The 25229-nt window shown below is 43.3% G+C and overlaps 1 protein-coding gene across 2 annotated transcripts; it reads right to left on the bottom strand.

Moving 5' to 3' along the window:
- Positions 1 to 85: 85 nt before the first annotated feature.
- Mlf1 (myeloid leukemia factor 1) lies at positions 86 to 23650 on the bottom strand. 2 transcript variants are annotated; one of them, XM_042685601.1, is made up of 8 exons: positions 23519 to 23650; positions 16881 to 17025; positions 11411 to 11455; positions 8601 to 8684; positions 7195 to 7323; positions 4492 to 4651; positions 1983 to 2121; positions 86 to 498 (listed from the first exon to the last, which is right to left on the bottom strand). In XM_042685601.1, exons 1-8 carry the CDS (start codon positions 23563 to 23565, stop codon positions 396 to 398), a joined length of 852 nt encoding a protein of 283 aa, XP_042541535.1. In that variant the 5' UTR covers positions 23566 to 23650; the 3' UTR covers positions 86 to 395. The 2 variants fall into 2 exon arrangements, with proteins under 2 accessions (XP_042541535.1, XP_042541534.1); XM_042685600.1 differs by lacking the exon at positions 11411 to 11455.
- Between the last annotated feature and the right edge of the window lie 1579 nt (positions 23651 to 25229).

The following is a 25229-nucleotide window of genomic DNA, read 5'->3' as shown; positions in this document are numbered from 1 at the left end:
TTATTGTGAAACAGGGCTAGCATAGTTTTGCTAGGTTATTTTTAAAGCTTAATATTAGTTGCTTATATAATCAAATTTGAGAAATTAAACATTTACTAACACCACTCTAGTGTAGTGTTAGTGGAAATAACCTGTCTTTATTTTTGTAACAGAACTAGCTCAAATCAATCTGTTAGTATGCCCTAACAAGCTTTACAAAATATCTTCCAGTTTAATCGCATTTGTGAAAATCAAAGTTTTATTCCTATAGCAGTAACAGGATGAAATTGGAAGCTGTGAGAGCAGAGACATGAGGGGAAAGCACCCACAGGAGATTGGTCTCACGCATGTTAACCCAGCACCACTACTTTCTCTGTTCAAACGATAAAAACCAGGCAGGTGAAGTGCACGGCCATTTATTTTTTGTTGATCCTCATAGGCGACCCTTTGACATTCAGTTTGTCCACACAAGCCCTTGATCTTCTGCCACCTTCTGTGTGATTTTGGTGAGGTTTTTCCCTGAGGAAGAAAACAGGTAAACAACAGGTTTTTTTTTTTTTTTTGGGTCCGGTCATGGGGCCTGAATTCTGGGCCTGGGCGCTGTCCCTCAGCTCTTCAGCTCAAGGCTAGTGCTCTACCACTTGAGCCATAGCACCACTTCCGGCTTTTTTTCTTTTTGCTTATGTGGTGCTGAGGAATGGAACACAGAGCCTCAGGCATGCAAGGCAAGCACTCTACCACTGAGCCACCTTCCCAGCCCCAACAACAGGTTTTGAAGATATATTTGCACTGCAAATAAGATTAAAAGCACTGTGTTTTCACTTGATAATTCCTGGGCAGCCTTGGAAACAGAAGACAGACCACTGGATGGTTAAGAAAGCAATGGCTATTTACCTCAGGTGAATTGGTTTGTAATTTGAACAATGCTATTCAATGTGGTGGTAAGATTTATATCAAGTAAGTGAAGTAACATTCAGTTCCTCCGTCTACAGTCCTATGCCACGTGTTATTCAATAGCCACATGGAGCTAGTGGCTGCCGTCCTGACCCAGAGTGTGCTCACATGTTCTGCACTGCTGGAGGCATTACAGAAGACGTTCTGGGACAGTGCTAAAGTCACCCACTAAGTGTGTGCTTCTGTGACCAGGTGTGCTGGCTCAAGCCTAGAATCCCAGCTTCCTGGGAGTCAGAAACTGGGGACTGAGGTTCAAGGCCAGCCCAGTGAAGTTCTGAAACTCTGTCTTAACTGATGGCTGGTGCAATGGCCCGTGCTTATCACCATTCGTGACAGAGAAGCACAAGTGGCAGATTACAACCCAGGCCACCCTGGGTAGAAGGCAAGTCCCTACCTCAAAAATAGCCAGAAGAAGGGGCAGGCACAGGCTCAGTGCTGTCTAAACCACAACTGAAGCCTAATAGACAGTTTTCTCTAACTGGGGCATGGATTTCTTATTGAACCTTAACATAGACTTTTTTGTTTTATTTTTTTGTTTTTTGGGGTTTTTTTTTGGGTCCAGTCGTGGGGCCTGAACTCTGGGCCTGGGCACTGTCCTTCAGCTCTTCAGCTCAAGGCTAGCGCTCTACCACTTCAGCCACAGTGCCACTTCCGGCTTTTTTCTTTTTGCTTATATGGTGCTGAGGAATCGAACCCAGGGCCTCATGCATGAGAGGCAAGCACTCTACCACTGAGCCACCTTCCCAGCCCCTTAACATAGACTTTTTAATCACAGAATTCTCAGTGTGAGACAAACATTATGTAACATCAAGATGGAAGTGAGTTTCAAGACTTAATAGAAAGCACTCTGGCATAAAGGGCCCAGAGAGGTATTCTGAAAGGAAAGACAGCCCATGATGCCCCACTGGTCCACGTGGTGTTGGAGCCTTCACAACAGAAGACACTGTGGATACAACTTGACTGTTCTTCCAACTTCCTGAGAGGAGGTCAGAGAACAACTTGTCTTTAAATGGCCTTTTAAAAACACCATTTTTAGCCAGCATCTTTACCTTCGTTTAAGTTCCCGTGATCCTGGATTCTCATGACCAACACTTCGCATTCTAGGGTTTTCTAGATTGCGTGAGCGGCCCCCGGCCTTGAACTTCAAAATCTCATTCTGCCACTCGTCATCAAAAGCATGAGCATCATCTATATCAGATAAGAAAATTGAGGAATAAATATTTGGGTATCCATTGTCCATCACTGTTCACTACACAGGCTTCATGCCAGCCTCAGCCAGAGCAGGGAGAGCCCTCCCCATGGAGAAGTCTTTGCTCAGGGTCAAATCTCAGGTCATGGCTGCTGGTCTCACATGCCTGTCAATGTCTCTGGGACCTCGCTTTTCACTTGCCTGCCTGGACATCACAGTCTACTCAGTGGACCATAAAGACCCAACCATCCTTATGAATCACTTATGGTCTTTCTTCTAGCTAGCATTCCTATTACCTCACCAGCTCCTTGTAAGTAGAGCCCTTCGGTCTGCAGATAGGTTGCTGGACTTGACCGTCATAGTAAGGGGTCATGAAGTAGGTAATCTAACTTTTATAGAAGCAACAACACATAAGTGATCATTCTTGTTCTTTTAGATTGTCTTTTAGATTTTTCTTTTAGATTGTTCTTTTAGGGCACTCCTGAGGGATACTCAATGTATCTTCCAATGATAATATTGCAGTGATTGTAATTAAAGTCGTGATAATGTAGCTTCAATCTTATTGCAAAAGAATTTTTTTATCAAACTCAATAGAAGCCCTTTCCTTTTCTAAAATGAAGCAATAATTTATAAGCTCCTAACTGTGATATAGCATTATTATTACTGGTGGTACTGGGGTTTGGACTCAGATCGTGGGGCTTGCTCAGCAGGAGGGCCTCTAGTACTTGAGTCATGCCCCCATTCCTGTTTGCCTTGATTGTGTGTGTGTGCTGGGACCAGGGCCTGAACTTAGGTTTTGTACTTTTTTCACCTGCGGGTAGCCATACCCTTGAGCCATGCCACCAGTCCAGCATTTTGCTGGTTAACTGGAGAGAAAGTCTTGTGGATTTTTTGCTGGGACCAGCTTCAAAACCTCAGTTTTCAAGATCTCAGCCTTCTGAGAAAGCTAAATTACAGGTCGAGCTTTAGTTGTTGTTTGAATGGGGTCTTCTATTTGTGTCGGCCAGGAATGGCCCTAGACCACGATCCTCCTGTGTAGCTGGGATGACAGGCATACACCACCACATCCAGATCCCGTGTATTCACTGAGATGGTGTTTCATGAACTTTTTTTTTTCCAGTCCTAGGGCTTGTCCCTGAGCCTCTCTGTGCTGGAGGCTAGCATTCTACCACTTAAGCCACTTCCAGCTTTTTCTGAGTAGATTATTGGAGGTAAGAGTCTCATGGACTTTCCTGCCTGGGCTGGCTTTGAACCACAATCCTCAGATCAGCCTCCTGAGTAGCTAGGAGTGTAGGCATAAGACACCGGCACCTGGCTGGTTTCACTAACTTTTAAGCCAAGCTGGACTCAAAACAGAATCCTCATTTCTTCCTCCCAAGTAGCTAGTATTACCAGTATGAGCCATAGTTCCCAGCTTCAGAATACTAATATTTCAATGTCATTTTAAATAAAAAATAAGAAAGCTTGATTCTTAATACTGATTAAAATAAAATTAATTTTTTAATTAAAGTTGTCTTTTAGTAGAATTAAAAACTGTAATGAATAGGGGGACATTTTCTATTTTTTGATGAATATCTAAAAGAGTTCTGCTTGTATATATGTATGATGTAACAGGTAGCATACAGGAAAGAGGCCTAATTTAGCTACTTGGGAGGCAGAGACTGTGAGAACCGTGGTTCCAGGCCAGCCTGGGCAAAAAGTTGGTGAGATTCCATCTCAAGAGAAAAGCTTTGCATGGTGATGCCATGTCTGTTACTCCAGCTATGAAGGAAAGTGCAGACAGAACAATCATGGTCCAGGATGGCCTGGGCAAAACGTGAGATCCTATCACAAAATGATTAGAGGAAAAGAAGGAAGGGACATGGCTCAAGCAGTAGAGCACCTACCTAGCAAGTGTGGAGGCCTAAGATCAAATATCAGTCCCCCTACAAAAACATTAAAAGCTTATCTGAGTGCTGGTGGCTCATACCTATAATCCTAGCTACTCAAGAGGCTGAGATCTGAGGATCATGGTTTGAAGCTGACCCAGGCAAGAAAGTCTATAAAAACCTTATATCAAATTAACCACTAAAAAGCAGGAAGTGGAGCTGTGGCTCAAGGGGTAGAGTGCTAGCATTGAGCAAAAAAAAAAAAAAAAGCTAAGAGACAGTGTCACAGGCCCTGAGTTAAAGCCCTAGTACTACCATAGAAAAACACTTAAAAACTAGCTTTGTTATTAATATGTTACTAAATAACAGTTCAAAAGATTACATTTCATAAACAATAGACACAAATGATTCTTCATGCTGCCAACTATGGCTGTGAAGATCAGGTGTTATATGATGATGACTTAACGTTGGAGGAAGAGTATTGGTTTTGTGATAACCTACGTTCGTTCATGTTGATGAACTCCTGGTTGACCTCCTCATCTCCAGTCCTGCTGTTCTTTGACTTTTGGATGACGTGTGCCCGGTCATGGATGTGATGGCCAACTGCCATTTTTTCCAGTCCGCTGTCAGAGTCTCTGATCGTTTTCCTGGTTTCTTTTATCTTATGAAGAAAGAGCAGAGAGAACACAATCCTATTATTCAATGCATATCCTATCAAACTAGGAAAATTGAGGGAGAGGTTGTGAGAGAAGGATGACATCATTCAAGATGCATTGTACTTATAAACTGACATGTTCTATGTTAACCTCTTTGTACAGCTACTTAAAGATAATAAAAATATAATCACTACTTAAATACACAGACTGGATTTCTTTCTAAATTTTTCTTTTAGGGACTGATGACTTAGTGAGGTAATGCTATAGATCTACTGCACAAAATATCCATTATTTTGGACAATTCATACACTAAGAAAAACAAGAGTAACTATATTCAGTTCCACTATCAATGTGGAGTAAAACTGGTGCTAGGTCTTTGATTTTTCCTGAACTGGTAAGTGAAAATGGAGAGGCCAAACAAAGCCAACACCATTTAACATTTTTCCAACTTGTAATCAAATATTGAAACAGAGAATAACTGTTCTTAAAGACAATGTGGCAGATGGAAATCCACATGGCATCCTCTAAAAGCAGGACAGCAGATACTGTGGGGCATCTGGTTCCTTCCTCTCAGCTGGAAGCACATGCTATCAGCATAGTTAGGAGAGCCAATAGTTATTAACATCACTGTGAGACATCTGAACTATTTAAGACTGTCACTTTTCTGGGTGCTGGTGGCTCATGCCTGTAGTCCTAGCTACTCAGGAAGCTGAGATCTGAGGACCATGGTTCAAAGCTGACCCAGGCAGGAAAGTCCGTGAGACTCTCATCTCCAATTAACTACCAAAAAGCCAGAAGTGGATCTGTGACTCAAGTGATAAAACTCTAACTAGCCTTGAGCAAAAAAGCTCAGGGACAGAGCCTAGACCTTGAGTTCAAGCCCCAGGACCAGCACAAGCGCGCGTGCGCGCGCGCGCGCACACACACACACACACACACACACACACACACACACACACACACACGCAGAGCCTAGACCTTGAGGTCAAGCCCCAGGACCAGCACAAGCACGCGCGCGCACACGCACACACACACACACACACACAGCCTAGACTAGACCTTGAGTTCAAGCCCCAGGACCAGCACAAGCACACACACACACACACACACAGCCTAGACCTTGAGTTCAAGCCCCAGGACCAGCACAAGCACACACACACACACAGAGTCACTTTTACCAAGTTAAATATCCATAATGAATTTGATCAAGTACCATGAGGTTTATCATTTAAAAGTGCATGCTTTTTATTAAGGGACTGAAAAAATGAAATATTTCACATTCGCTATTTTGGCAAACTAAAATTTAAGTACTAAGAAGGCCATGGAAAAATGGGAATTTACATAGGATAGTTTGTAGATGCCCACAGCTTTATCTCTAAAGAATGGTAACTCAGATTAAGATGAAGGCATACACACTTGATGACCTAGAATCACATTCCTAGCCTTGCACAAGAAAATGTGAAGATGGATTGGTGCACTTTAGATGCACTAAAATATCTGCACTGAAAAATGGCCAAGATTTTGAGCCTTTTTTTTTATTTTAGGTACTATATAGAAGTGAAAAGGAACCAGAATTGTGTATCAATCTAATTAAACATTACAAATATATTAGTGAGCAAAGGAAAGCTTGAAGAAATGCAATAATGATACCACTTATAAAAAGTTTAGAAACCTACAAAAGCAATTCACTAGATTTCATAATGTACACATAAAGAATACAATTGTAACAATATACTTGAGAATGGCAGGAGTTATATAGTCAATCTTAGTTTACTGATAGTTAAAATTAATTAAAATTTAATTTTTAACTTAAAAATTAATTTAAAAATTTAAAATTTATACAGACAGGTGCAAACAGTAAATCCTCTTTTGCCACCTAGAACTCATCACGGATTTGGGATTTTGGTACATGTAAGAAGGAATGTGATTCCTATAACAGTTGGCAATGTGAGCGTTTACTACTCACACAGGTCACTCTGAGAATAAAGGTGTGCAAAAGCAAAAAAATTAAAAATCTCGGGGCTGGGAAGGTTGCTCAGTGGTAGAGCACATGCCTTGCATGCATCAGGCCCTGGGTTCGATTCCTCAGCACCACATAAACAAAAAGAAAAAAGCCAGAAGTGGCACTGTGGCTCAAGTGGTAGAGTGCTAGCCTTGAGCTGAAGAGCTGAGGGATAGTGCCCAGGCCCAGAGTTCAGGCCCCATGACCAGACCCCCCCCCAAAAAAAATTAAAAATCTGTTTTCAATGTACACTACAAGTTGACATTTAGTGCATAAAACAAGCACTTCTTTTAGTGTCCATTTATCTTGCCAAAATGGAAAGGTGACAAACACCAAAATAAATTAAAGAAGTCGCCCTCTCAGGGGAAACCCAAACTACCATAAACTAAACCCAACTGACCTCTAATGGTTTCACAGTGATGACCTCTAACATCAGTGCCCCCCTCCTTTTACCAGATCAAAATTTAGAACTTCAGCACTCATATACACAGGAAATCTACCACCCTACAACTTTATGAAGCTCTAAGAATGTTCTCAAACACTTACTCCTCCTGGAGCCCTCCGGGTTTGAGTAGAGGCCTGGAATACCTTTGGTGGTTCATCGCCTACTTTGGAGTAAGTCATAACTGACGAAGAACAAAATGAATGTCCATGTGGATCCACTGACAGGTTCCCCTGGAGGTGAAAGGGTAAGACTCAGAATCTCCTCAATGGCACAGAGTTCAAGTCAGGAGCAACACAACACTAACAATCAGGTCTACCCATACCACCAACATGGCTCATCAAATGGATGCCCAGAGGGTCCTCAATGCCTTCAAGTTCTGGGACCAGCATCTGCTCTCCTTGTAAGAGTAACAAGGGATTCAGTCAGAGATCCTTAATCTTTGAGACCTTGGAGCTTAGATTTGAATGAAGGTGTTTTACCCTTGAAACCTCTGATAATAATAAAGTAGCAGAATTACCAGTGGTTGTCCTGTGTGCGCAATCTGGCCTGTCTGGAGACAATTAGCTGTATTCCAGGAAGTGGTGTACAGGAATAAAATCTGTGCTAATATAATTCCCTAGAGACCCGTGCACTCACTAATGACCCATAAGATCCAACGTGTATAACTGGAATGTCAAATTGTCTTCATATGAGTCAACTTGTTTTCATGTTAATGAGAACTGGGAGGATTAAGCACCTGCATTTGGACTATAGCTCTATAATCTAGTGTTAAATGTGATTCCCAACATGTCTGTTTTCAGAAGTTGTTTTAACACTAAACCTTAATTTCTTAGGTACTACAAATCCTTTTAAGGAGACATAAGATATACAAATTAATATAAAATGTTTCCTCACAATAGTGACTTAGTGGAATTATTTATTTGAATCTTTAAAAAGTAAAAGTTAACCAGTCTTGGAGATGCACCTTGTAACCCAGCTGCCTGGGAGGCAGAGATTGGATCACAGTTCCAAACCAGCCCAGGCACAGAGCTAGCAAGACCCAAACTCAATCAATAAGCCAGGCATGCTGGTGCACACCTGAGACCCAGCTACACAGGAAGCCATAGAAATGATGATCAGGGCAAAAACTTGAGACTCTACCTGAAAAATAACTAAAGCAAAATAGGCTGGGAGCATGGCTTAAGTGGTGAAACTATCTACAAGAATGAGACAGAGTTCGATCCCCAGTATTGTAAAAATGACTATTATTTTTCACAGTTGTTAATTGTGAACTAAATTTAGTGAGAGATGACTTTTTAAAAAGTAAAATATACTATTGGCACACACTGAAAATAGTATAATTTTTTGATAAAACTTTGTTTCCAGGAGATTTATAAAGTATATAAGTACTATATGAGTTAATTGTATAAAATTTTTTAGACTATGGTTAAAAGATGCTTGAAAGCCACAGTAAAACAGGGTACTGATAACTGAAAACAGTGTCCCCATGCTTAATTGCAGTACTTACAAAGTTTCTCTGTAACTCCTGCATACTGTCGCGCATATTTAACATCATTCGGTCCATTGCCTGAAAAGGGCTGACATCTGTATGCTACAGGATATTAGGAGGTACATTATTAACTATAAGCATAACACAGAGGCAGCAAATCAATCTTCCCAAAACAGCTGAAAGTTTTCCCGATTCACTTAGTAGGGTTTCATGCAGTAATCAGGCTAAAATAATTTCAGAATGATACATAATTATACATTTAAAAAATGACACATATAGGAAAATCCCAAACACCCAACATAAATGATTAGGGGACTGTACCGCTGCAAATATGTACATGTGAATACACACATACATGTGTATTTGCCTATGAACATATGCATATGTGCACGTGCATATGGATGCCAGAGTTCTCAAAGCAGAATTCAGTTGATGTTAATGCTGAGTGGCATGTTCTGGGTGGAAATGGTTCTGGTATATTACTGCTCTCTCTTCTCCTTCCTTCCCCTCAACATTCCAGCATGCAAATAAGTACATTTGCCAGTACAGCAGCCACCATAGCTCAAAGAAAGGACTGGAAAAAAAATAATCTGCACTTAAAGAAATGTGACACCAATCCAGAAATATTCCAAGTATTTTAACACTAGGTTGAGAATCAGGGCCCACGTAATTCCTGAGAGACGGAAGCAAGGGGCATGGCGGAAGCAAGTCTACTCTTTTCTTATTTCCTGGTGAAACAAGTCATCAAAAGATACATCTGGGGCTGGGAAGGTGGCTCAGTGGTAGAGCGCTTGCCTTGCATGCATGAGGCCCTGGGTTCGATTCCTCAGCACCACATAAACAAAAAGAAAAAAGCCGGAAAGTGGCGCTGTGGCTCAAGAGGTAGAGCGCTAGCCTTGAACTGAAGAGCTGAGGGATAGCGCCCAGGCTCAAAGTTCAGGCCCCACGACTGGACCCCCCCCCCAAAAAAAATATACATCTGTACTAGCTGTGGGTGCCAACAGCCTGAGGTGACAGAAAGTGGGGCACACTCCAGAGCCCCTGGGAATGCAGTACGCACACTGAAACATGTTCTTCCAACTTTCTGCAGTCGGCTCCTTCTCACTGTCAGAGTGTCCCCCCAGCAAGGCCCCCGGAGACACCAGCCTGCCTCCACCCACCCCTTGAGCAGCTGTGCTCCCTCTCCTCAGGATCATGGCTCAAACGGTTCTGTTGATTGCGTCTTCCCATTAAAACAAAGTATCTGCAAGGTGGGAGTATCTTATCTTTTTTTACAATGATGTCTCCAGTCGTTAAAATAATTCCTGACACATAAAGGGGGGGCCTCAATAAATAATTTCTGAAATGAATCAACACATTATTGCTAGCTCTGGGTGGGGGCGTGGCTCACTAGCAGAGCACCCATCTAGCAGTTACAAAGTCCTGGGTTTGATCCCCAGCAGGACAAAAGAGGGCTAAGAAGGTATCTCTGGCTTTGATAATCTGTCTACAATCCACGTGCATGTCTATGCTTCAGAGATCACACAAGGAAAGAGATCCGATTCTCTCACCACCCTCTCTCCTATCTGCACCGGATCAACCTGCTCTGGTCCTGTGGTTACTGAGATTCCCAGCTATCCCAGAGCCCCATCCCCAACCCCCTTCAACCCAAGCTAACACCAAGTGGCAGCACCTACATCTTCACCTGTCTCTCAAACAATATCATTTTCCCTGATCACCTTGGCCATTATGAAGTAGAAGCCATCACAAGCATACAGAATGCTTCCATGGCCTCCTGGTCTCCTTTCCTCCCCTGTGCATTGTGGTTCCTTCTGAATGAGGCACACTGACCTCTTAAAATGAGAATCTAGTGGGGAGCAAGAAGCTGGTAACCCTGCCTACACAGAGAATGAGAGCCAGAAAGTCGCTGCAGCCAGTCTAGGCAGAAAAGTCTGTAAGACACTATCTTCAAAATAATGAGCAAAGAGCAGAGCTGGAGGTATGGCTCAAGTGGTAAAGCACCAGTGGAGCAAACAAGTGAGTGAGAGGGTCCAACCTTAGTATGAGAGAGAGAGAGAGAGAGAGAGAGAGAGAGAGAGAGCAAGAGAATCTGATTCTATTAGCTTTGATGAAAGGCAATCAAGTGCATGTCCTGCTCACTCCTTGTGGCCTGCAAGGGTCCAGCTTCCTCTCCCCGCCTTGTCTATATGGACTGCGTACTTCCACCATAGCACACAGTGGAGCTAAAGGTGTTCGCCCTTAGGGCCCAGGGCCCCCAGTGCTGTGCTGTGCTGCACTCTCCCTTTTTTCCCCAGGCTTTCTCTGACTCTCACTAAGCCAAGGTTCATAAAGGCTTCCCTAATCAACTCCAACCCACTGTACTCAAAAGACCCTGCCTGCCCCTACCACGGCTGTGCCCCCACCACAAGAATGTTCTGAGTGTTAAATGTCACTTGTCCCACCAGGAGCTCTGGACAGGGGACAAACTGCTCTCTGGTCAGGAGAGCAGCATGTATGTCAGAGGAAGCCTGGGCACACTGCCAAAGGGGACAGGGAGACACAGGCAGCATGCCCCTGCCCAGGGCTGGGCTGGCTCACCTGTGCAAAGGCCCGATTTGCACAAGGGTCCTGGACTTGTGCACACAACTGTGGGAACACTTCTGTGTGAACCTATCAAAATTTAGGTTTTATTTCTGAAGAGTGATTTATTTGGGGCTCTAAGATAAATTCAACACATGAAGCAGAGGCTTCCAGCACTACTACCACAAAGTCAGTATGAAAGTTAGTGACATGCATATTAATGCTTGAGTTAGTGAAAAATAAAATGATTTGTGTCTCAAGATACAAACCATTCTGCCAAAACTGCCAAAAGGCACAAGAGAAAAAGTTGTTGCCTAAAAAATAATATCCAATTAATTTTGGTTGCATTTGTTATATAATAACAGGTAAAACAAAAATGTACTGCACAACCACAAAGCTCAGAGCTCCCAATGTTACAGAACATTTTCATCAAGAGACACTATGGATTCTTAATTACCTGCTTATTATTTACTGTAAGGCCTGACAGGAGCCTGGCCACACACAGGGAGGCCTTATGTCATTGAGAACAGCACTTTGCTAGTAAGGCGGTGACAGAAAAAGTACAGGCTGTGGGTTAAGATTTGCATTTCTCAGAGGAAATGCAAATTCATATTAGACTTAATTAGAAGGTGAGGTAAAATGATGATCTTAAGGTTAAATCATCTTTCCTGTTTAATTATTCTATATATTTTAAATCCATTAATTTTACCTTTTAAATCCATTAATATTACAACTAATAATTTTTTTTAAAAGTTCACTTACTAATAAAAGTCCAAATATTAGCAGTGATATTGGATAAAAATTAATTATCTCAGCTGGGAATGTGGCTTAGCGGTACAGTACTTGCCTAGCATGCACGAAACCCTGGATTTGATTCCTTAATACCACACAAACAGAAAAAGCCAGAAGTGGCGCTGTAGCTCACATGGTAGAGTGCTAGCCTTAAGTAAAAAGAAGTTCAGGCCTCAGGACTGACAAACAAAAATTAATTATCCCCTAAGGGCCAGCTCCTTGGGATAAGTAATTAATAAGAAGCCAGTAAGGGTCAAGGTTCACAGCTTAGAATTTAGAGCCTGTGATATGCAAAACAATATTTAATCAAGTTATAGTTCACAAAAATTGTATTCTTCAACAACCACAAAATAAAAAAATTAGATGCATAAAAATGGAAGTTTTAAATGTTGAAAGCAAAATTCAAATTTCTGAGTAAAATGTATAGAGAAGCTGGACATGGTGGCCCAGGCCTGAAATCGCACACTCAGGATGCTGAGACAGGAGGCTGTATGGGTTTCAGAGCAGCCCGGGCGACAGAAAGAGACAAAGCAAACAAAACCCACCACAACCAAGGCTTTGCCATTCACAATATTAAACTATCATCATAAATGATATCATTTATGATGATAAATGAGTATAAAGTTTTATCATTCAGTGATTATTTTCTTCCTGTGTAAGTAATGATAGAAACCCTCAATTTAAGTTGTATAATTAATTATATCAGGTGATACATATTTATACTTTGTATTTATGACCGTGCTCTCCAAAGCCTATTGAGTATATCAATAGAATTCCTATTTCTATTTCCTATTCCTATTTCTATCTGGTTTTTTGTTTTGTGAAAGAAGAGATCTGATTGGCAGGGTCCCACCAGGCCTAAGTGTCATGTCTTCAGTTACAAGGGACCTATCAAAGAAATGCATACATTATATTAGCTGCATGCCAAACTAGTCCTTACAAGATGGATACCTGGCTTACAAACATTTCCATTGAAGGGAAGGAATGCCTTTTCCATTTTTGGTGTCTGTATTCCTGCAGTCCATCTAGTTACTGAGGACAGATAGGCTGGGTAGAGGTGGTGTTGCAGCTGCTTGTTTTCATTTTCATTTTTGACATGACATAAATCCAGACATTAACTTGTCTAGTGCCTCACAACCAGGGGAGAAAAGAACTGCATCTCAGCTGCATTACTATTCAGCTGCCTTACTAGTAAAACACTGCGAGACTATTCAAGGTGGTATAAAACAGGCTGTTCTAAATCTGGTACAGTAAAAAGTACCACTTACTTTTATTTCACATAATTATGAAACCTGCAGTTTTGTGGGGAAGTGTTCAAATCAGTGATTACGACGTGAGCAGCAAGTCAGAGGTTCATGAATGGCGATCAATTCTCCTTACACTGTTGGAAAGATGTTTTGGGGTTTATCTGAATGTCTATCCTGTTGCCCATGATAGTCCCTAACCACAGATGGCTAGTTAAAATTCATTTTTCTCGAAAGGAAATAAAACCTCATTTAGTAACAATAGGCACTTTGCTTCCATTAGTGTAGACACTGACAGGTGGCAAGGTGAGTTCTGATGAATGGATAAAATGAGGTGAGATCCAATCACCATTTTTTATGAAACATTAGCAACTCCTTCAGTTACTTTGAAATATTCAGTATAGTCAATATCTCTGGGCAATATATCATCTGAGAGGTTAGTCTTTGGGTCACTAATCCCCACTCTTCTTCTCACTCCAGCCTCAAGTAACTGCTGTCCACACTTTATATCTGAGTTTAGCTTTACTGGATCTAGCATACATGCAAAGCATGTGGCTTTGTCTCTTTGTGCCTGGTTTATTTCATTTAGCATCAATGCTTCATCCTTGCTGCCAAAAGTCACAGGCTTTTCCTTGTTTTCTAGGACTGAAGAAGATTCCATGTATGTATAAAAATCACTTTTTCTTCATGCATGGACACTTGCTTCCTCATCGACTTGCTTCCTCAGCAACTGTGAGTTCCGTTGTAGCAGTGGTGGAAACACAGATGCACTGTGCACTTACTGACTGCAGGTTTCTCTCCATATATGGTGGGCTTGCTAGGTAATAAGGAAGTTCTATTTTTAGTATTTGTGTTTGAATGTGTGTGTATTGCTGGGGTTTTATGCGACTTTGCACATGCCACTCAAATGCTGCACTGCCCAGCTAGCCTTAGCCCCTATTTTTAGTTTTGGAGGACACACCACCATCGCTTTCCCTGAGAGCTGCATTCATTTCCATTCCTAGGAGCTCCCTTTTCTCTGCAGCCTGTCTAGCACAGTGTAGCTGTCATCTTTATGAAAGTTACCCTCTCACACATACAAGGTATGGCTCTTTATGGTTTAATTTATATTTCCCCCACAATTAGAATATTTTTGCATGCAACTACTGTCCATTTATGTGTATTCTTTCAGAAAAACATCTTTTCCCCTTTTTTAGTGGGGTTATTTTCTTTCTTGCTATGGAGTGGTCTGAGTGCCTTATGTATTTTGGATATGAAATCCTAATGAAATGTGTAGTTTGCAAATATTTCCTTCCATGATGTGGTAGTCTCTTACTTTGGCTAATGGTTTCCTTTGCTTTACAGAACATTTGAGTTTGATACCATCCCATTTGTCCAATTTTGCTTTTGTTGAACACGAGGCTCACTGAAGGGTTCTACTGGTACAGCTCACGAGTGGCTACCATATTTAGCAGAGCACATTTAGAGCGTTTCTGTTTTCATCCATTGGAATCTAATGCAGTTGCATTAAAAGATAATGCCCTTAGGAGATAGGGCAGGTCCTGGGAGTAACTGGTTTACAGAGGAGGCCAAAGAGAAAATCGGATGCTGGTGGCCTATGTGTGCAATCCTAGGTACTCAGAAGGCTGATGAGATCTGGGCAGTAAAGTCTAGGAGACTCTTATCTCCAATTGACCACCAAAAGGCCAGAAGTAGAGTGTGATAGACTACTAGCCTTGAGTGAAAAACCTAAGGGACAATACCCAGGCCCTGAGTTCAAGCCTCAGGAACTGGCTTTAAAAAATTCTGACTTTGGGCTGGGCACTGGTGGCTCACACCTGTAATCCTAGCTACTCAGGAGGCTGAGATCTGAGGATCATGATTCAAAGCCAGCCCAGGCAGAAAAGTCCGTGAGACTCTGATCTTCAATTAACCACTAGAAAACCGGAAGTGGCGCTGTGGCTCAAGTGGTAGAGTGCTCACCTTGAGCTGAAGAGTGCAGGGACAGTGCCCAAGCCCAGAGTTCAAGCCCCACGACAGACAAAATAAATAAATAAAAATAAATTCTGACTTTGGTTTTTTCCCAACCTGTAGAATTGTACTTTGTAATAGCAGCCCACCTATGAGGACAAGGGAACAACTAGATTTTCATTCTTGATCTTCCTTTACTTAGCTGTTCCTGTCCAACTGCTACGTTTTTGCATTGATATTACCTCTACTCCATGTTTCCTCCTTGATTGAAAGTCACTCTGGCAAGTCACACTAAAGTGCACATAGTTCTAAATTATGAATCTTACAAACTAAAGTTTCACAGAAAGTTCTCTATTTGGTCATATATTTCTTATTTCAGATTTCATTAAACACTCAGTGCAGTGTCCAGGAAAGAAACCTTTGGAGTTATAGCTGCTGTGGACAAATACCTTCGGCAAGAAGGTATTTGCTGAATAATGAATAAGCTTCATTTCAGTATTTTTAAGTAAAGGAGTAAAATTGCTCTTGCTTCTTCCATAAAAGCTAAAAGTTCATTAATGCATATAAATACAGTGTCCTATTCTCCTCCTGCCGTGGCGGTGACAGACATATGAAGTATTTTAAAGCTCACGTGATTTCTAACATTCATAATTGTTTTTTTCTGCTCTATTAACAGTCTTTCCTCTGAAATGAATTTTAAAAGCTTCCTCGATATTAACTGATTGCATATATACATATATATATACATACACACATGCACATATATATGGAATAATAACATTCTCTATTAAAAGAAAACTAACTTCAATGGGAATATGCTATTTGGGAATAAAGTATATGAAAAGAATAACATAAGGATTTAATCTTGCTTTAGTTGACAAATATAATTTTATTCATTAAACTTCTTAGGATGTCCTAAAATATTTTGCTCTATTTAAGCTACTAGAAGCTGAAAATATGAAAATGTTTTATGACATATTTTTGTTTTTTAATCAACCAATTCTGTATTAACCTATATTTCAACTTCAAATGTTCATTTTCAATAGCAACTCTGGTAGATTTTTTTGTTCTACAACTACCATTCCTGAGGCCAAAAAAGCACAATAAATAGAGGTAAAAAAAAGTTCTGGCATAGAAATATCCTTATTTTGTTCCCTCTGAGCATTTGCGATGCCCATGTGTGGCACTAAGGGTAACAGAGCGGAGCATACTGTGGCTAGGCCAGGCTCTGAAAAGGTTATGTTTACTTTAAGCTCTCCAGGCCAAAAGTATCTTTCAGAAGATGAACACTTGCAGCTCCAACAGAGACAAACCATTATGCTACTGATGTCACTACTATTGTAGTAAAAAAAATTTTTCAAGTGTATGGGCATCAGCCTTGAGCAAAAAACTCTCAGGGATAATGCTCAGGCCTTGAGTTCAAGCCCCAGCAATGGCATGTGCACACAAATACACTCAAAAGTATATGGGACCGGAAAGGATGTTTTCTTGTTTGCTCTCATTGCAGACATGGAAAAAGATTACAAGATTAAAAACACGCGTGAAAAAAGAATGGGTTAAATATCACCTAAGGGCTATGGTAGCTAGTGGAATTCTTTTCCACCAACATTTCCCTGTTGCAGGATTTGGCTTCCCAATAGGTTTTGTTTTATGCAGGAGCCATTTCTGCAATGTGAGTTCCAGTCATTCTTCTGTAATACTTGTTTCTAGATCCCTCGGATCTTCTCACTGTCTTTTCAAATGAAGAACTTACAGCTATGTAATCTTCAGTAGCATCATGTCCTCTGCGGTGATGGGCTCTTCTACCATCAGAGATACTGAACAAGTCCCTTCCAAAAGGTTCAGAGAAACTTCTCATCATGTTCCGCATACTTTCTCGGTGTGCAAGAAAGGAATCGCTGCAGAAAAGAGGCAGAGTAAAGGCAAGATTAGTAAGTGTTAAAGAGTTTAAATAATAAGTAGGAAGCTAAACGCTACCATTTATTATTTGGGGATGCTTGTTAAAAAGACAAAAAAAGAATTTAGGAGAAATAAAAAGCCTGTTGCTTCCAAGTACTATTTGTGAAAACCTCTTCTATTTATTTTCTACTATGATAATAATGAAAAGACATGTTCATTTTTCCCTAACAAATGATTTTTGAAAAGTTCCACAATGCAACACATCTCCAGTGGCTTAGGCGGAGGGCAACGCCGCCAGGCACAGGCGTTGGACAGTCAACGGTACAAATTCTAAGTAAGACTAGTTAAAAAACACTGGCTTCTTTTACCTCATTTATGAAACATGAATATCGAGAACTATAGGAAAGTTTCATGAGCACCATAAAGATACAATTCATATTTAATAGACAGACAGTTATGGGAAGTTAACGTTCACTTCTAAGAAGTTCACTTCTAGAAGTTATGGGAAGTTAACGTTCACTTCTAAGAACTCTAAATACACAAGTGGTCACACAGCAAAATATATACTTAAGTCTTAAAACAGAGTTTCTCAACCTTCTTCGAGATTGCTAGCCAACCAGGAAGCTGGCAGCAGTGCAGGTTCCTGTTTTCCCACTACCAACAGCATACCCCAAAGTGCCAGGGCTCTGTGTCCTGTGTCCTTGGTGATTTAACTCAAGCAGGCATCACCAACCCCGGGGTGCCTGGATGCACTAGAAGTCAAGTCTCTTCCTGAGACCCCATTCCTGTACTTGTGAATAAGGACATCACCACTTCTGGGCTAGCTTCTACCATGTATTCTGTAAGCATGAAACACAGAAAACATTATTCTTCAGTCAGCCGTGATGTAAGCAAGCCTCAAGGGCAGGCTGGATGAGAGTTGGGTTTCTCTCTGTGCTGGTCCCAAGGGAGGAAAAGAGTAAACAATGATTTCTGCTAGAAGAACAGAGGTGGTAGAGGCTACTTTAATTCCAGCTCTCTCCAGCAAAAAGAACTGAGCTTGGTTTACCTCTGAATTCCCACTGCTTCTTGTCTTTTACCTCCTCTCTTGGTTCTAAGAGTATTTTGAGCACAGTAGACTCCGTGTGTCCTATGTCTAAAGTTACTGCACACTCAAAGCAATAGCTTACCTGGACGCAGAAATCTACATGATCCTGTCTTATCAATGTGGGAATACAACTAATGCTGATGGAGAAGTTGAATTGACAATGCTGCTTCTCATTCTAGCTCATTCTAGCTGAGCCTGCATAGTAGTGTAGTTTTCTTTTTATAAGATCTATATTCTCTGAAATCTTCGTGGTTATGTGTATTGCAGTAGTATATAATATTTATGGATTGAATTTGCAGCATCATGGGTTTAAGTGTAGTTTTGTGAAGTTATCCATTCATCATTGAACTGTCTTTTTCAATCTGGGGTCCAAGGATTTCAAACTTTTTTTTTTTTTGGTTTTTTGTTTTTTAGGTCCGGTCGTGGGGCCTGACTCTGGGCCTGGGCATTTCAGCTCTACCACTTGAGCCACAGCACCACTTCCAGCTTTTTTCTTTTTGCTTATGTGGTGCTGAGGAATCGAACCCAGGGCCTCATGCATGCAAGGCAAGAGCTCTACCACTGAGCCATTTGGCATTCCAGACTTTCATTAGTTCTAGAAATTGTTCTTACATTTGAAGACCTATTTCATATCTTTTTCTTCCTTATCAAACTATAAATCCATACTTTGCCACCTCTGTGGTTTGGTGCTACACATGCAAAGACATTCCTTTGCTCAATTTCTTAATTTACAAATTCCCTCTTCTTATTATTTTATTTGTATTTGGTACTAGCACTGTGGCTAGAACTCAGGGCCTGGGCAATGTCCCTTAGCTTTTTCCCACAAGACTGGCATTCTACCTCCTGAGCCACAGCTTCACTTTGGCATTTGTTTTTTGGTGGTTAATTAGAGTTAACAGATTTTCCTTCCCACGTTGTCTTTGAACCAGATCCTCATATCTTAGCCTCCCAAGTACTTTAAGATTACAGGTGTGAGCCTGGTTTTAAAACTCTGTCCTGTTTTTAAAACTCAAAGACAGTCATTTTGATACTGACCTTCTTTGGTCTGTATCAAAGTATATCTACTTGTGCTTTTTAACTTAGAAGTAAAAAATGAATGACACATAAGTGTCATGAGCGCTACTCATTAAGGAAAATTCCTCTCTTCTACTGTTCTGAGTAGTATGAGAGCTTAGGCGGTGGATGACCATGGCTCTCAGTCAGGAAATTGTCCCCTTGTTTTCAGTGAGATAGACTTGTCCATTAAATGACATCAGGCGGGATTTGTTTCTGGGTTTGATTCCAAGTGCCCAAAAGCCATCGAAGCCAGGTTTCAATCCAATAGAACTGAAGGACAGAACAACATAAAATGGGATCTGGAGGGCATGAATTCTATAGATTTATAGTAGAGTTCACAGAGCTGAGTCTGTGTAGAGTAGAAACTAGACCCGGTAGAAGTACTTCAATGGATTAAAGGTCCAGAAGGCAGAAGGCATTTCTCATGTCCTCTGCTAAAAGTGCAGTCTAAAACGGTGCAGAGCTCATCCTTGGCAGCAACGTGCTTGAGAGCCACGCCCACCATTCTGCAGCACCTCCTCTACTGTCCTGGGTATCTGCAGCGGTTGCCGCTAGAACGGGGCAATGCTGTGGGGCGGTGCTATCCATGGTGACTCCTTCAGCCAGCAACAGAGCCATGCTCAGCTGGTGCTGCTTGGCTTGTGACTCATGAACCAAATAAATGACCCAAGATCAACAGTCTACATGAAAAAGTCTTCCAATTCAAAGTTTATAGAGCCACCTCCTATCAAATATGACCTCAGAATTTGCCAAGTTTATTTAAAACAAATTTCTGTACTGAAATACTTGGAGAAAGTTAAGGTAGCTACTCTGACAGTAGCTATTGAGTATCTTGGGATGAAGTGGGCCTTGAAAATCAGAACCTTTGATTCTAGCTGAGAATTTTCAAGTTACTTTTGTTAAACAATTAGATCAAGAGATGTCTGTGGCAGAATAAACATAGAACCAGATTATAACATCTTGGTGAATCTCTACCCTCAGACTCTATTAAGTATTATTAGGTATTATGTTTAAATAGCCTTGGCATTGTTTACAAAAGCATATTTAATAAGGAGATTGTTTTATTTCTTGTTATAAGAGTGTTCTCAGTCATAAACAGTGTGTGCCTTTCATTCAGTTCAGTCAGTGGATAGTTCAAAGTAGTATCCGTCAATAAATCCAACTACTTCTAAGATGAAAAATAATAAAGTTTTCCAAAAATTTAAAAATAGAGATTATAGATATACTAGTGTTAGTTCTTGCTGAGAAAGACAAATAGGAAGAGTTGAGTTGCTTAGGGAAAATACAAGAATTAATTATTAAAAACAAGCTGATAGACTTGCCAGCCTGCTTCTGGGCTTTTAATTTTTATCAGCTGACAAGCGATAACATAGCTACTGACTATGGAACTACTTTTACCCAAATTAAAATTTCATCAGAAAGAAATTCTGATCAGAGTTTTATTTTCTATAGCACATAAGATTAATGATCATGCTTCTGTACCAAGTAGAAAATTCTAAACCCATACCGGGTATTTCTGAGCTCACACTAAATCATCAGTGTTGTTTAGGGTATAAATAGAGGCCAAAATCATTTTCATCTCAAATTAAGTTTTTCTGCCTACACATGTATCTTTAGAAAATACAAGTTTGAGAAAAAAGTACTATTCTTAAGAGAAAATCGATGGCAGAAGTGCCACCTTTTACTCCTCATTTTTAACAGTTACAAAATTTAGAAAAATATCACTTTTTAAGTGTTCTTATACTTTTCTGATGAAATACTATTATTTTCACTTTTCACTCAAGGCTGGTGCTCTACACTTAAGCCAAAAGTCCACCTCTCATGGATTTATCTGCCAGGGCTGGCTTGAACCTCTATCCTCAGATCGCAGCCTCCAGAGCAGCTAAAATTACAGATGTGAGCCTGCTTATCCTAATGCAAATTTTATTTTTTTTTTTGTTGGTGTTGTTTTTTTTGTTTTTGTTTTTTTTTTGGGTCCGGTCATGGGGCCTGAACTCTGGGCCTGGGCGCTGTCCCTCAGCTCTTCAGCTCAAGGCTAGCACTCTACCACTTGGGCCACAGCGCCACTTACGGCTTTTTTCTTTTTGCTTATGTGGTGCTGAGGAATCGAACCCAGGGCCTCAGGCATGCAAGACAAGCGCTCTACCACTGAGCCACCTTCCCAGCCCCATAATGCAAATTTTATAACCAAGAAGTTTATATATTTTGCCTGCCTGTTTTGAATAGTTAGCTTGATGTATTTATATTGACACCTCGGGGGCTAGTGGATTATTTAGAGATGGTTGGGTTGTAATTAGACAATGCTACCTACAATGAGATTTGTTTAATAAAAATAATGATGATCCAATATAACGGGCACCAGATCACCCTTACAAGGCATTTATAGAACATCATGTTAAATCACACACAAGGGAACCTAGTGACCAGAAACAATGTTGGCTACAGGATATATTTATTTAAAGACGCTGGGCAAGAGCTGTGATTTTCACACCAGGGTCAACATAATGTTTGATTTGCATTTAGTCTTGGATACTCACTTTGGGATTAGAGTAAGTAAGAGGGGTGGATCAAATGGCAGATTACCTGAAATAAATATAGACTCATATTCTCTCCTCTTATCCTCAAAAAGAGTCTATATACAATTGTGAAGGAAAGACACTAAAAGCATGGGTTAGTTTTATAAAGTTAATTACAACCAGTCCATCTTCTACTTTTGATATTTCTGCTTGCCTTTGAAGAAGGCACAAGTGTCTGAGTGAGTGGACTTCGGGTTAGCTGACAGCCCTTCTTTGCTCCAGGCCAGAGGTGTCTTTGATACTGACTATTTGTGGTCTGTTACTATTTCTGGTCCTGAGTGTTGAGTTCATTGCCTTTGCTCAGAGTCACTCAACAGTTTAAATTACACTTCTGCTAGACATTTTCAAGATGATTACTAATTATGCATCCAAGGTTTAATTAAGGCATTGCTCCTTTTGGGACAACTAGGGATACAATTCAACTCAAAAATTATACATCATAATCCTAACTGGTGACATTACACATACATAAGAGCCACTTCAACAGCTCAGCTCATCTATGGATAAAGTCACTCCTGGCTCTCAGAGGTTTTGTTTTTGTTTTTTAAAGAAAACACAAACACTACATTTTTAAATTTTAAATTTGTTAAAAAAAATAAATCACACTGACCACAACTGTCCCAACAGCTCTTAAATGAGTTAAGCTGTTGTAATAAATTTGCTTGGGTCACGTACAGTTGAATCAGAATGAACATTTTCTAGATTAATCATTTGTTTGGGGATATTTTTATGACCTTTAAGAAGTTGTACGAAGGAGCTGCCATTCACACAAGTAGTTTGTGAACTTGATCGATGTGAACTTGATCTGTTCAGTGATCCCCTTCATATTTAGTATTTTTAATTAGAAGCCACACATTCACGCCAAATAAAACTTTTCTTCAGAAACAGTGTTCAGAACTTCACTCAAGCACACACTTCAACCTGAAAACCTTTCTACAGGTGCCGAGCTGCGCGGCCACCTTGATGGACGGAGGGGCCGGGCACCGAACACGGGCTGGACCGAACACCCCGCAGGGCCCAAATGAGGCAGGTCGAACACCGGGCGGGCTCCATCAGGCCTGCAGCCTGCCGGGGCCTCTCCCAGCCCGGGGGCCGTGGCACGCAGGGGGGCCGGCCTCGGCTTCTAAAGACCTGGCCTGGCCTCCCGGCTCGGGCCTGCGCCGGCCGCGCGACCCCGCCTCAGACCCCGCGGCCCCCGCCCCGACCTCACGACCCCCACCTCAGAACCCCATGACCCCCGCCCCGACCTCACGACCTCGCCCCCCCGCCCCGGAACCCGCGACCCCCACCTGGACCTCACAATCCCCGGCCCGGAACGCGCGACCCCCGCCTCGGACCTCACGACCCCCGCCCGGAACCCGCGATCCCCGTTCCGGACCTCACGACCCCCGTTCCCAGGCCTCACGACCTCCGCCCCGGAAACCGCGACCCCCGTCCCGGAACCCCGACCCCCGCCCGGACCTCACGACCCCCGCCCGGACCTCACGACCCCCGCCCCGGAAACCGCGACCCCCGCCCCGGAAACCGCGACCCCCGCCCCGGAACCCGCGACCCCCGCCGGACCTCACGACCCCCGCCCCGGAACCCGCGACCCCCGCCCGTACCTCACGACCCCCGCCCCAGAAACCGCGACCCCCGCCCGGGCCTCACGACCCCCGCCCGGGCCTCACGACCCCCGCTCCGGAACCCGCGACCCCCGCCCGGGCCTCACGACCCCCGCCCCCTTCCTTCCCAGGCCCCCGACGCCGCGACGCCCCGCACGGCCGCACTCACGAAAAGAAGGGGTCGTCGTCAAAGCTGCCGCCCAGCATCCGGAACATCGTGGCTCAGGCCTGGGCGGCGGGCGCCCACAGAGCGGAAAGCGGGGCCGGGGTCGCGGGAAGCCGGTCGGGGTCAGAACCGCGGCCGCGGCGCGAGCCCCACTCGCCGTCGACGCTCGGCTCCCCGCCCCGCCAGGGCGGAGCCTGCTGGGAAAGGCGGCGCCAGACGCCGGGCGGCCCTCCTATTGGGCACTGCCCTTTTGACGTCACACGGAGGCGGGAACGCGCGGCGCTGCCACGGCAACCGCGGTCAACAAGCCGGAGGCCGGGAGTGCGTCTTGGTCGCACCCGGCAACCCCTGGCCCCGTGCAAGCTGTCAGGGAGGCGGGCGCCACAACAGTCCCCCGCCGTCTCCGGGACCCCGGGCCTCTCTGGGACCCCAGGCGGGTGCCAGCCGCGCCGAGCGTCCCAGGGGGTGCCCCCGGGCCTCGTGCAGCCGTCAGGCCTCGTTTGGAAGTCGATCCAGCACGTCCCCAGCCCCCAGCATTTTAACCCAGCCGCCAGCGGATCCAGCCCGGGACGAAGCCGGCGTCCCAGGCTCCGTACCCAGCCAGACTCCGTCCTTGCGGGGGGGTTTGGGCCTCGCCTGGCGACGCTGGTGCTCCCCCGGTTGGGCCACACTCGCGGCCCGCTTTCGAGTCGAGTATTTTCGGGGTTGGGGCCTCACTGTGTGCCTGCACAGTCCGAACTGTGCCGCGGCTTTTCGGTTGCCACCCGGATGATGGCGTGCCCCGCCGTGCCCGGTCGGGGGTTGAGATGGGGTCCCACAGCATGTGCTGGGCTCATACCCCCGGACAGACTTGAATGCTGTTTATTCAATGATATGCATAACATTCGACTATACGCATAACTGTGTGCACACTATTTCTATTTGAGGCAAGGAAACCGGCTTCAAATGCGAAGCTGTAAGTCCACTACGACTGTGGTTAAGGGAAGCGGGTCCAAATGGAAGGAGTAGTCCAGGTGGGATGGGTGTGTATGGGGGTTATCGCGGCCCCCACACTCGCAGTCCTGGGGCTGGGGGCCGAGGCCATGGGGCCTCGGGGAACAGGGACTCAGGCCGAGGAGGCAGGAGCCGAGACCAGAGGGCGGGAGCCACCAGCGTGCAAGCGCGGGGAGAAGGCCTTAGGCTGGCAGCCCGGGCCTTGCGGGGCCTGGGGCGGGCACAGTGGCCTGGGGCTGCTCAGGGGCCAAGGGTCCGGGCCGAGGGGCCCAGCCGGAGTGGAGAAGCACGCAGGCCCGATTGGGAGGCGGTAAGAGTCCTCGGGGTTTATTCTGGGAGCTGGAAACGTGGTCCCCTGGACCTCACAGACGCACACACACACCTTTAGCCAAGTGCTCTGGCCGGCTTCCTTCCTCTAAGACGAGCCAGAGAGGCAGGACAGACTTCTCAGCCTGAGAGAAGCTGGCACAGCTCTTCCATGGAGCAAACAGGCTGCTGGCTTAGCTGAATAACACATATTTAATATTTAATAAATACAATATAACTTATGGTGTTTATGATAGATTGAATAAGTCTTAATACATATGCTTTATTTCCCAAGTAAGCAAACAGCCTATGAACTCCCTAGAGTAGGAAACTACTAAATCTAGTTTAGAAAACTACTAAATTTCACAGCAGAATTATTTTGCAAGGATCTGAAATTCTTTTCTCTTTGACACAG

Source organism: Dipodomys spectabilis, unplaced genomic scaffold, assembly GCF_019054845.1.
Source record: "Dipodomys spectabilis isolate Male_0828 unplaced genomic scaffold, ASM1905484v1 ptg000095l, whole genome shotgun sequence".
In the NCBI taxonomy this organism is placed as follows: Eukaryota; Metazoa; Chordata; class Mammalia; order Rodentia; family Heteromyidae; genus Dipodomys; species Dipodomys spectabilis.
The sequence above is the reverse complement of the archived record's forward strand: the minus strand, read 5'-3'. Positions and strand labels throughout refer to the sequence as shown.

Excerpts from the sequence above, each read along its gene's own strand:
- Mlf1 (XM_042685601.1), bottom strand. The coding sequence starts at position 23,565 with ATGTTCCGGATGCTGGGCGGCAGCTTTGACGACGACCCCTTCTTTTC. Across the intron at positions 17,026-23,518 it reads GACGACGACCCCTTCTTTTC|CGATTCCTTTCTTGCACACC; the intron begins GTGAGTGCGGCC and ends TCTTTTCTGCAG. Across the intron at positions 499-1,982 it reads TCACGGGAACTTAAACGAAG|GGAAAAACCTCACCAAAATC; the intron begins GTAAAGATGCTG and ends TTTCTTCCTCAG.